This window comes from Erpetoichthys calabaricus, chromosome 2, assembly GCF_900747795.2.
Source record: "Erpetoichthys calabaricus chromosome 2, fErpCal1.3, whole genome shotgun sequence".
NCBI classification, from domain to species: domain Eukaryota; kingdom Metazoa; phylum Chordata; class Cladistia; order Polypteriformes; family Polypteridae; genus Erpetoichthys; species Erpetoichthys calabaricus.
The window spans coordinates 175,413,772-175,427,185 of record NC_041395.2 but is presented as its reverse complement, the minus strand read 5'-3'; the positions used below and the strand labels follow the sequence as shown (position 1 = coordinate 175,427,185).

At 39.4% G+C, this 13,414-nt stretch overlaps 1 protein-coding gene across 2 annotated transcripts in view; it reads right to left on the bottom strand.

The window, feature by feature from the left end:
* Nucleotides 1–13,414, bottom strand: part of crocc2 (ciliary rootlet coiled-coil, rootletin family member 2) — a 224,487-nt gene that overhangs the window by 143,259 nt on the left and 67,814 nt on the right. For both annotated transcript variants that reach the window (XM_051922722.1, XM_051922721.1), the window contains exons 4-5: nucleotides 12,082–12,249; nucleotides 2,010–2,093 (exon numbers count right to left, since the gene is read on the bottom strand). In XM_051922722.1, the coding sequence (XP_051778682.1) occupies nucleotides 2,010–2,093; nucleotides 12,082–12,249 (252 nt within the window). The remainder of the gene's footprint in view (nucleotides 1–2,009; nucleotides 2,094–12,081; nucleotides 12,250–13,414) is intronic.

Below are 13,414 nucleotides of genomic sequence, written 5' to 3'. Positions count from 1 at the left end.
GTTCGAGTTGGTGGGCGTGGCTCTGCAAGTTGTCGTTGTATCCAATGGTCTTAGAGTTGGTGGGCATGGCTGTCTTGTGTGCTTTCCATTGCTCCTTCCATAATGCTCTAATCTTTTTACTGCCATGTTCCCTATTTGCAATTAATTTCACTGGCTCCACCTTACACCATTCACTTAAAGTCAGAGGCAACATGGTCAGCAATCAATTTCCCCAACTCCAGAAATCAATACAAGCCAGGATCTTTCGAAAATCACTGGCAGCCACATAGTGAGATCAATTAATTTAAGGAGAGGTGTATGTCTTGTAAGTTCTTCCCTTTAAGTACATCATGGTCTCTATCCCTCTCTCTTCCCCTTACTCACATGCACACACACATGCTCACACAAATACACCCGCTGCATGGCTTCTCAGGATGGCTCAGTTACTTCTGACAGCAGATCTCCCCAGGATATTTCATCCCAAAAATGCCACTGTGGAGTTTGTTCCTTTGATTGTATCCAAATGCTGACTACACTGAATGCTAAAAGGGAAAAATGACTTCAGTGCCACATTCACTGGTCTGCTCATTTGTGAGAAACATTTCTTAATGAGCAGACAAGTGAACATGGCAGGAAAATAAATAACTGGTACCCTCTAGCATCCAATGTCAGTTGCCCCTTCTCTGCACTGCTCATTGCTAATCATCAGTATTTGGATAAAACCGAGGAAACAAAATGTACAGAAAAGGTATATTAAAAAGAAAAGACAACAGAATTGTAAGGATTTAAAGCTATGGCAAAAAATACAACTATTAATGAATTTCTTAGAAATATTTTAAGTCCAGAAACTAAACAGTCTGAGTGTTTTATATGTGATTTAATAACCCAGTTACTCACAGAAACCGGTGTTCTAAAATGCTATTTAAACTATTATTCCAGTTAGAGAAACTAGGCTATTGGCATCTGAAAGACCAGGTTATCACATGTATATTTTTCTGTGAGTAACCCGATTATCTGGCCATGTAAACCCTTAACAGGTTTACAGTTAAGGCTTTTGTAGTCTGCACATGTTGTTTCATTGTGTTCGTCTGTGAATGTGTTAGCTTTGTATATGCTTTTAGCAGCCACAGATAGAAGGAGCCACAAAATACATTTCCTGATGCATATACTTGGGCAATTGCATCATTCCTTCTCATGTTTGAAATAATCTGTCTCAATATTTCAGAAATCACTAAATTTATGTTGATTAGCTGAACATACAGTGCTAAACTTAGCAACACAATCTCAGGAGTAGTGTTAGGGGTAACACATTAAATTTTGGGTGTATTAAAGGCTCATTAAAGTAATAAGTAACATAATGCAATACTTACTGAAATTAAAAAAATTAAAAAAACCCTGCATTATTATCATCCACGAAATCACGTTCCAGTATCCTGGTCTTTTGCAGGGCTCAATCACACTGCCAAGCAGAGTGTGCTGCTTGCAATCCAGTAGCAGAAATATACTAATAGTGTCAGTTTAGTTTTCAATCAGCTATTTCCTATATTATTATTATTATTATTATTAGATATGGCAGGCAGTGTGGTGTAGTCGTTAAGGCTTTTGATTTCAATTCCTGAGGTTGTCGGTTCAAATCCTGCTACTGACACTGTAAAACCATGGGTAAATAACTTGATCTGCTGTGCTCCAATTAGAAAGCCAAAAAAATGTAACTAATTGTATCATAAATGTTGTAAGTCACCTTGGATAAAGGTGTCAGCCAAATGAGTAAATGACATAGTGTGATCAGGTGACACAGTGGTATTGTTTTGTTCGTGCTGTCAATCATCAGTGGCTCAGGTTGATAATGTAAAAAGTGGATGAATGTAATTTACTTTACAGCACTTCAAGGATTAAACATATTTATAAAACTCCGAATGTTTTCAGAATCATGGTGGCCGATGATGATGTTTAACTCTTTTTACACAGTTGAATGACGTCGGAGTGTATTGACAAAGCAGAACTCCAGAAGCGTTCTCTGCAGGACTCACCAAGTGTTTTGTGTTGTCTAATTCAGAAGACCTCTCAATTGCCTGCTGTTCAAGTTCACCACATCTCTTCTTGTACTGGAGAACCTGAAGAGGCAGAGAAATGTGGTGATTATATTGACAGAAAAAAGGCACTAAATACATTCCCATAAAAGAAAGCATGTCTAACATGATATCAACATAAAATCAAATTAGTCGTACCAGCTCAGAAACCCTGAAATGGGTTAACCAGTTTGATAGCAGATACATGCATAGTTATATCTTGTATAACAGATGCTGCTGGAATTGTGCTAATCCCAGGTATTAGGAAACTATAATGACACAAGAGCTTGCCATGGGCACCAACAGGGTGGTAAGAGTCAGGAAAGAGTCCTGCACATGGCCTACAAGAGAGAGAGAAAGAGCCATGATTGGAAACAAGAGTAAAGGCCTTACACATGCAATTACAGAAGTACAGTGACTGCTAAGGAGAGTGACCTGGAAGAGCAACAGGCAGGGTCATCTGCATAAGAGACAGATGACTCAGGTGGTAGCATGCAAACTTCCTCCAGAATACTAGGGAGGTGGTTGGCTGTATAAGTAAAATAAAAGATCTGGGGGAAAAATGGCAGAGAGGAATGCACAAGACCATATAGTCATGGCCAAATGTTTTGAGAATGACACAAATATTAATTTTCACAAAGTTTGCTGCCTCAGTTTTTATGAATTTGCATATACTCCAGAATGTTATGAAGAGTGATCAGATAAATTGCAATTAATTCCAAAGTCCCTCTTTGCCATAAAAATGAACTTAATCCCAAAAAAACTATTTCCACTGCTGTTGTGAAGAAGGCTTCAGGACGCCCAAGAAAGTCCAGCAAGCGCCAGGACTGTCTCCTAAAATTGATTCAGCTGCGTGATCGGGGCACCACCGGTGCAGAGTTTGCTCAAGAATGGCAGCAGGCAGATGTGAGTGCATCTCCACACACAGTGAGGTGAAGTTTTTTGGAGGATGGCCTGGTGTCAAGAAGGGCAGCAAAGAAGCCACTTCTCTCCAAGAAAAACATCAGGGACAGGCTGATATTCTGCAAAAGGTACAATGATTGGACTGCTGAGGACTGAGGTAAAGTCATTTTCTCTGATGAATCCTCTTTCCGATTGTTTGGGGCATCCAGAAAAAAGATTGTCCGGAGAAGAAAAGGTGAGCGCTACCATCAGTCCTGTGTCATGCCAATAGTAAAGCATCCTGAGACCATACATGTGTGGGGTTGCTTTTCAGCCAATGGAGTGGGCTCACTCACAATTTTGCCTAAGGGGCTCGGGGAACAAAACATCGAAATTTTGGATCCATGGCCAGGAAACTCCCCAGACCTTAATCCCATTGACAACTTGTGGTCAATCCTCAAGAAGCACGTGGACAAACAAAACCCCACAAATTCTGACAAACTCCAAGCATTGATTATGCAAGAATGGGCTGCCATCAGTCAGGATTTGGCCCAGTAGTTGATTGACCGCATGGCAGGGCGAATTGCAGAGGTCTTGAAAAAGAAGGGCCAACACTGCAAATATTGACTCTTTGCATAAACTTAATGTAATTGTCAATAAATGCCTTTGAAACTCATGAAATCCTTGTAATTATGCTTCAGTATACCATAGAAACATCTGACAAAAAGATCTAAAAACACTGAAGCAGCAAACTTTGTGAAAACTGATACTTGTGTCATTCTCAAAACCTTTGGCCATGACTGTACTCTTCCTCTAGCTCACTAGACTGTTAGATCTGTTTTTTTATTTTATTATGCAAATTCTGGGGTTTCTTGCTAATTTTGAATATTGATCATAAAGATTTGACAGGCAGAGATTTTAATTTGAGGTTTGTTTTTTAAGTTTCATTCACCTTTACAAAATTAAAAAATTGCTTTTATTTTCTATGACTCAATTTTGTGTTTATTTTGGGCGCTGCCGTTTTGTGCATCCTGTTGCTATGAAAGGCCAGTTCACGTGGCTATGTTTTATCCCAGTTTGACAGATAAACCATTGAATTGCTTTCCAAAGACTTTCTTTTTGATTATTTCCTGGTTATCAAATCCTTTCTCCTCTTTTTTGCCTCTGAATTTTCTATTACGTTTTGGTTCTGACCAAAGATCTGATTCCTGATTTTTGACTTTTGCTTTGTTCTTTCTGACTTTGATTCCTGGGTTTAGTTTTGGGTCTTGCTAAAACATTGTTTTTGACCTCCCGTTATCAAAATTGTCATAAATCATGTCTCCCGGTCCCTTCTCATTTAAATACTATCTTCATCCTTTGAGAAAGAACAAACGGACATCCAGGGAGTAGCCTTGGTGACATAGCCCTTTAAAGGCAATAGAAATGGTAGCTATTAGTGGGGATTCTAGCCATTCTGTGTATTTAACTTTACTGGGACATGTTTTGGCCCACTACTGACAAGCTTATATGGATGTAATAAAAATTATTTAAAATTTAAATGGATAAAGAAAATTTAATAGACCCAAGATTCATTCAATAGGTTTTGAACTGTAATCGGATATTAGCAGGACCATAAAGATGGCTATCTTCTTTGGACTAATGTACTATACAATCTTCACTCATACCCTGTACCAATGCTTTTTCCATAAATAAGTGTATTTTCTGGTTCTTTAAATGGTTACATCACAAAAAAAAGTAATCAAATGTTCTTTGGTGTATGTATCTTTGTTGCCCAAGCAAGTGTGACATGCCATACTGCATCCCAATCCAGCATTATCACAAGTTTTTAAAACTTGTTACTCCTGCTACTGCTTTAAGAAGCAAGCAAAGTTTGCAGTGCCCACCATTGTGAATGCTTACAGTAAGTACTACTAGTAGTTGTAGCAGTGGTGGTAGTACTGTAGTGCTGGTGCTAAGTGCAAGAATTGATCATTGAGATGACTTGCTATCCTTAAAAGAACTGCTTGCCATTGCATGCTAGATGGACTCCTGTTTGCAACTTTGCAGGCTTTCCGTTTTTATAGATGTCCCTGCCATTGGTGACGGAATGCAAGCTTATACTATGGATGGCTCTTCCCTGACTGATTCAAATTAAGTACTGTTACAGTATTGCCACATGTACTGTATAGAGTACAGTGAAATCTTATTAGTCCAAGATGCAAAATACCATTTCCGTTTATGAAAAATTTTCTAACACTTTGAGGGGGAGACAAACTACAGCAGTGGTTTGCACTTCTGCTTCTCAGTTCCAGCTACATGGGTTCAGTTCTCACTCTGGTGACCCTCTGTGTGGAGCTTGCGCTTTTTAGCTATGCCAGCATGAGCTTTCACTGGGTATTGTGTTTCTGCCTGTATTTCAAAAGAGGTGTCAACTTATGTTAAATGGGGAATCTAAATGAAGTATAAGTGACAGTGGGTATGTGAAAAACGATGCAGTGAAATAAAAGGACATCCCGTCCAAAGCTGGATGTAGCCAAGTGCCCAAAGATGGTGGGTGAGACTACTTTTCCCCATAACCCTGGAAAAAACTAAGCATGTAGGAAAATGGATAGAAAATATTCAAGAATTCATCTCTCCTATTTAATTATACCTGTGTTTTCTGAGGTTATTTTCATATGGCTCTGCTGTTTTTACGCCCTCTTTAATGCCAAGGCTGACGTGTACTTCCAGATATGTTGTCCTTAGTTAACTGCCTCACATTCAAGTCTTGCTAACAGCTGTCACAATAGAGATAGCAGACTGATTGTACATATTCAATGCATTTAACCCTTCTTTTAAAGTTTACAATTTAGTACTCTGAATAAACACACATCATCCTATCCTAAGGTATTCCATGTGTCTTTTGATTTTCTGTTAGCTATGTCTTCTGAAGTGTCATTAGTCTTATGCTTCTATATAATTAAAACTCTTCCATTCTGTACATACCCACGTTATCATAGCAGTTTGCAGTAATGTTGTTCACAATAATATGAAAATGTTACCCTAGGTCAGAGGGACTACCACTGCTTTTTCTCAAGGACGAAAGGTCTCAGCAGTTTATTTTTCCAGAATCTGTACTAAAGAACTTTGACTTCCCCTCCTCTGTTTCCAGTTGGGCTTAGCTTGGTTTACCTTAACTTAATTTGCTTTCTATGACATTGAAATTTATTTACATTACACCAATAAATGCAGGAGGAAAAAAAAAAACACAAGAAATACACAAAGCTGATTGTGAATATAAATACATGTATAAAAGAAAAATGTTTTAGCTGTATAAATGTAGTAGAAGCTATGACATTTTGTGTTTAATTTTAAATGTATTCTAAAGTATGTTTGATATTTTATAGAGCACTTAGACTCTGTTCAGTAAAACATTTGCTTTATTAACATTGAATAATGTTTCCTCGGCCCTACAACAATGAACTGTAAGGAAAGAGGGTTTAAATTGAAGGTTGCTGTTTTTTTATACATTCTGTGATATTTTGTATTTATTCCCTTTTCCTATTTTATTCCAACTGTCTGAACTTTATATATACAAATATTAACTGGCAGTAGAGGTTTATGTGTAAATGTTTTGTAGAGGTGTTAATTTTGTTAAAATGCTATATACTATACTCTTTAATAAAATCCCTGTGTGCGTCCAGGTGTCCGTGTGTGTGTCTTCTGGTGAAGTGCGCATGCACGGGGCACAGTACGATGCGCGATATTACTGTCAGAGAAAGTTAGAGGCATTTCACGGAAATACAAACCAGTATTACTGCGAGAGGAAATTAAAAGTACACAATACAGTGACGCATATTATAGCCACATACAGGCCAGTATTACTGTCAGAGGAGATTAAAGGCATATTACCGACACGCATGCCTGTATTACTGCCAGAGAAAATTAAAGGTATATTACGGACGTACAAGCCAGCGGACGTACAAGACAGTATTACTGTCACAGAAAATTAAAGACACACAATACACGGCGGCAGCCCATGAAGAATGGTCAGCAAGTAAACATCAACAAAAGAAAGGCTGAAAGAAAGAAAAATACGGCCAACAAAAAGAATGAGGTCAAAGTCCCTTGCCATTTAATATAGACTGTTCCTACTAATGTTTATGCACTACTGTTCTAGCACCCGTTATTGTAACGGGCTAAATGACTAGTATATTGTAATGAAACACAAGGATGTGTTAGCATCCCAGCTGTGATAGGAATCACCATCCATCCCTGATGAACTGCCAGCCCATTCCTGCCTTCTATTACTATATACAGTAGCTATGTGCCGCATAGTGTGCATTCCGGCAATGTCTGACTGCATGTATGTTTGTGGTCCTGTAAGGTTATAACAGACTTCAGTGACGCCTGGCATTCACACCAAAGAGTTCAATGTTTGTCTCATCAGACCAGAGAATTTTCCTTCTCATGATCTGAGAGTCCTTCAGGTGCCTTTTGGCAAACTCCAGGCAGGCTGCCATGTGCCTTATACTAAGGAGTGGCTTCCGTCTGGCCACTCTGCCATATAGGCCTGATTGGTGGATTGCTGCAGAGATGGTTGTCCTTCTGGAAGGTTCTCCTCTCTCCATAGAGGACCTCTGGAGCTCTGACAGAGTGACCATCGGGTTCTTGGTCACCTCCCTGACTAAGGCCCTTCTCCCCTGATCGCTCAGTTTAGATGGACAGCCAGCTCTAGGAAGAGTCCTGGTGGTTTCAAACTTCTTCCACTTACGGATGATGGAGGCCACTGTGCTCATTGGGACCTTCAAAGCAGCAGAAATTTTTCTGTAACCTTCCCCAGATTTGTGCCTCGAGACAATCCTGGCTCGGAGGTCTACAGACAATTCCTTTGACTTCATGCTTGGTTTGTGCTCTGACATGAACTGTCAACTGTGGGACCTTATAAAGACAGGTGTGTGCCTTTCCAAATCATGTCCAATCAACTGAATTTACCACAGGTGGACTCCAATTAAGCTGCAGAAACATCTCAAGGATGATCAGGGGAAACAGGATGCACCTGGGCTCAATTTTGAGCTTCATGGCAAAGGCTGTGAATACTTATGTACATGTGCTTTCTCAATTTTTTTATTTTTAGTAAATTTACAAAAACCTCAAGTAAACTTTTTTCACGTTGTCATTATGGGGTGTTGTGTGTAGAATTCTGAGGAAAAAAATGAATTTAATCCGTTTTGGAATAAGGCTGTAACATAACAAAATGTGGAAAAAGTGATGTGCTGTGAATACTTTCCGGATGCACTGTATATGTGTATATATACACATCTTTTCTGAACTGCAGAGGGTAGAGACCAGACAGTTAGTGACAGCATCCTCACTCATCCTGGGGAGCTATTGCATATCTGATTAGAGCTGACAAGGTGAACCTCAGATGCACGTGTGTGACACTATATATATGTATATGCTGAATATAAGTGTTAGGTTTGTGATACGGTTTTCATATTTGTCCACAATCATTTCCTTTGCCTTGGTAACATTCAGGAGTAGACTGTTGTCCTGACATCAGTGTGACAGGCTCTCCACTTCATGAAGGTAAACCTGCTTATTGTTATTAGATGTCAGGTCTATCACAGCTGTGGCATCGGCAAATCTGGAAATGATGTTAGAGTCCTGTGCAGCTGTGCAGTCATATGTGTAGATAGAATATGGCAGAGGATACAGACCAGAACACTATGGAGCGCCTGTGTTTAGAGTGAGGGATGATTTGGCATGGCCACCCACTTAAGTCACCTATGATCTGCCTATCAGAAAGTTAAAAATCCAGCTGTACAATAAAGTGCTCAGACACAGGTCCTTCAGCTTTGTGATGTCCTTACAGGTGTTTGTTGTGTAAAATGCAAAGCTATAGTCTATAAGTAGCATTTGCACATTATTCCATTTCTTGTTGTCCAGGTGGGCCAGTACTGTATGAAGGATCAAGATGACAGCATACTCTGTGGTTGTACTGGAGTGATAATGCAAGTTTTAATGTATCCAGTTCTTTTGACAGCATTTGAGCATATATGATTTTTGACTAACCTTCAAAGCACTTCATTGCTCTAGTTGTTAGTGTGACAGGTCGATAGTCATTCAGACAGGTTGGATTTGCTTTCTTAGGTACAGGGACAATCGTTGATCTTTTTAAGCATTTTTTATGACAGACTGGGTTAAGGAGATATTAAATATTACCAGGAATACTGCTGCAAGCTGATCAGCACAAATCTTGAAAACATGTCCTGGAATGCCTTCACAAAGTGAACACTGTTTATTCACTGAACTGTTCTCCCACTGCAGATGTGTTAGAATGCTGGCTGCCATAAGTGTGTATATAAATTATAAGGCTCATCTGCCAGAGAGGTGTTGACACTCACCGTAGTAGGAGTAATTGCTTTATAGTTTATTATTGTCTGCAGACCTTGCCGCATGCGCCTGGGATCAGACTGTTCAACTTGCCCTTTCACTTTCTCCCAATATTGTCGCTTAGTGGCTTTCATAACTCTCCTTAGATTTTACAAGGTGGCTTTGTAATCATCTGTTTTCCCAGACACAATCCCCAGGTTGTGCATCATGAAAGGTTTTATACACCCATGGTTTCTGCTTGGGATAAGTCCTGATGATGACTTTTGTGCTGTATCATTTGTGAGAAATTCAATATATGAAGTCACAGCTCCCATAAACACATTGATATGTCATCAGAGCTGCATCTGAACATAACTCAGTCTGCAACACTCTGCACGACCTGGATGTCGGCCTCTGACTGGTCTGTCCAATGTGTATCCTCATGTGTGACTGGAACTCCTTCCTTTAACTTTTGTTTATATCTGGGCCTGACAGATGTTGCCGAATGGTCAGATTTGCCCAAAGGAGGCTATGCACATGCTTTATAGCTGTCTTTATGCAGAGCATAGCAATGATCCAACTGTCCTATCCCCTCTGGTAGAACATGAAATATGTTGATAAAAGGTCAGCATTACCGTTTTAGCCTTGTTGAAATTGCCAAGCCACGATAAGGGCAGCATTTAGGTTATCATTCTGGGACTGACTGAGTGTCTTACACATTTCTGTCTGTTCAGTGTCGGCCTACCCTTCAGATAGAATATATATATCCATGACAATGACTAAAGTAAACTGCCAGGGAATACAAAAATGTTTGCATTTAACTGTCAGGACCTGAAGATTGAGTGAGCATTAGCGTGATAAAAAACTTATGTTCCTGCTGTCGCACCAGTTGTTGTTAAATCTGAGACATTTTGTTAAACATGAGACATACACCTTCACCTTTTAATTTGCTGGACTCCTCTGTTCTGGCCAAGTGGTAAATGAACAGAGATTCAACAGGCATGAATTAGCCATGTCTTGGTGAGACAAAAGATCTTGCAGTACCAAATGTCTCACTGGAATTTTATCCTTCTGTTTTATGTTGTCCAGCTTCTCCTCCAATGACTGGACATTGGCTAGCAGGATGCTGAGTAGCGATGGTAGGTATGCTTGAGCCCTTAGTCTGTCATGAACTCCGGTGCATTTCCCTCAGTGTTTCTTTCGGGTGCATCTGCTGCTATTGTCACCATACTTCCGAAGTACTTTTAAGTAATAGTTATCCAGCAACTGCATTGCTCCTGTGTAAAGGTATTGTAATTGACCACTTAGTTACTTACTCAAACAGCTGACCAAAGTTAATTGATAATTAGATTCAGCTGACTGAACACAGTCACATCTGATTATAGCTAACCTTGTTAAACTCATCTAAACACCATGCACTGACCTTTATCCTGAGAGTGAAATAGTCCTCACAAGGTTTGCAGAAGAACATTATGCCTCAATCAAAGGAAATTCCAGAAGTTTGTTAAAACTTATTAATCAGGAAAGAGATACAAAGCCACTGCTTAGGCTCTGGGACTCCACTGTATGACAATGAGTCACATTACCGCCAAAAAATGGAACATTTGGAGCAATAGTAACTCTTCCCAGGCCGGAATGCCAAAACAACCCTAAGGGCATAATGGCAACTCATTCTAGAAGTCAGAGGATTTCAGAATAACATTCAAATTAACTACAGGCCTCTCTGACATAACTAACCTAAGCTAAGGTCAGTTTCCATGACTTCATGATATGAGAGGTATTGACTAAAAATGGGATTCATAGGAGAGTAGCAAGCAGAAAACCTCAGTTTTCCAAGGCTAACAGTGCTCATCTTGATTATGATGATCATGATGAACAGTGAAACATCTGGATGATCCCCAAGTTATTTGGAATAATGTTCTATGGGGAGACAAGTCAAAACTAAGAATGCAACACAGGTCCCAGTGTGTCTGGTATAAAGCTAATATGGTGTTAGACAGTAGGAACATCATACCTAACATAAAAAATGGGGGTGGTAGTGTAATAGTGTGGGGATGATTCTCTGCCTCAGGACCTGAAAGACTTGCAGTTACTGTAGGAACTGTGATTTCCAACTTTACTAGACTATTCTTAAGCAGAATGTCTGGTTCATGACTTGAAGCTGAAAGATATTTGGATTATACAGCAAAACAATGACCCAAAATGCAAAAACAAGTCTAAAACTGAATGGATGAGAGGAAGTAAAATGTGACCAATTCAAGGTCTTGATTTACACTCATTTAGAGGCAGTAGAAAAAAAAAGCAATTAACTCTAACAAACCTACTGAAATAAAGTAACTCTGCAAAGAGTGAGCTAACATTCTTCAACAGTTATGTGAAAGACAAACAATCACAATATAGGAAGTTTCTAGTGTCGTGGGTGATAGTGGCATTTGAGAACTTTGTTTCTTGAATAAAGGAAGTAATGATTTAAAAACTGCATTGTGTGTTCACTCAGACTGCCTTTCACTAATATTGAATTTTGTGTAAAAGTCTGAGGCCATTCATTGTGAAAAATATACAACAGAGGATATTAGAAAGAGGGCAAAACCTTTTTCATAGCACTATATAGTATACCTCTAAGTTTACTTTAGACACAAGAATTTATCATTACCTCCAACTGCTAAAGTTGGTCCTTTAGCATGTGTGGTATAAATAACAGCTGGCCCTTAGTTCAGTTGTCCTTTAATTGTCACTCATTTACTCCAGTAGACTTTTGGCTGTTGACACATTAACCTGACCCTTCAGTTTTAGGCACAACTATGGTTCAAGTTACCTTTGTCTGTAGTTTCTGAACCAGTTGTGCCTGTCGCTGTTGTCCATCTTGGTAGGCCTGCAGCTTTTTTTTGTAGACCTTTTCATCATCCTCAAACTGGCGCCTCAATGCCAACAGGCCTACCTCATGATCTTTGTCTCCAGTTTCCAGGGACAATGCTTGCTCCAGCTGTTTTAAAAAACAGAAATAAAGTTACACAGTGATCCCATATGGGGGTAGGGGCATGTATACCATTTTACAATTTACAAAGCTTTAAGGTATGCACTGTCAGAGGTGTTGCTGAGCTAGAGAAATGGTTAGAAAAGTAAGGAGGAACTGGCGAGAGGAGTTTACTAACAAATGACAAGAAATAATTAGAAACTAAAAATAAATATACTGTATCTCACACAATGGTCATACATGCCTCGCCCTGAAATGTATGCTTCAAATCAAAAAGCAGGGTTTAGATAATAAAGTGATAATTTAGTTTACTATTTGCTAACCTACATAACAGATATCTATAGTTAATGTAATGTGGGTACTGCATTTCTGAATAAAACCTGAAACTTTATAAGTCCATCCATGCATTAAACTGTTTACTCCAATTCAGGGTCATGTGGGCCACCACTTATTTATGTAGTAGCAAGCACTAAACAGGAACCAACTTTGAATGGGTGCCAGTCCATTAAAGAACCTCATCCATACTGGGTCAGTCTAGAACTGCCAAACAGCCTACCAGTAATGATAGATGGAGGCCAGAACATTTATAGAAAACTCAGATAGACATGGGTAGAACATGCAGATTCCACACACTGGCAGAAACTAGACTAGTGTTTGAACATAGTTTTGCTAACCACTTTGCCATCCAAAATCAGATCAGGAGAGTTTAAATGATGAACCAACTACTGAAGAGTTTTATGATTTCTGAATCAATAGTAACCTCGGATAACTGAGAAAATATCAGAGAAAGTCAAAATAGAGGTTTTCCTCCTGCAGGAACTTTGTTTTCATGAACTTATGAATTGTTGCTAGATTAATACCCTAGGCCACTTATGGTCCCTGGCCATTTTCATGTACTATTTTCCCACCACACAATAGGCAAAATATGTGATGTGCAAAGAAGAGTGATACAGTGTGAGGTGGATTTTACAGAGGATTCCTCCCCTCCATTATTTCTTCAATGTAATGCATGGCACTGCTCAGCAGGGAGGTGGCTATGCAGAGCAACGCGATGTGAAGTGCAGAACGATTAAGAGTTCACATGGCACCCACCTCCACCTTATTGCTTCAAAGTGATCTTGACTTCTCGGGGGAGATTATCGCTTTGATGCGGTGCACTAGTGAGTCAGCTGTG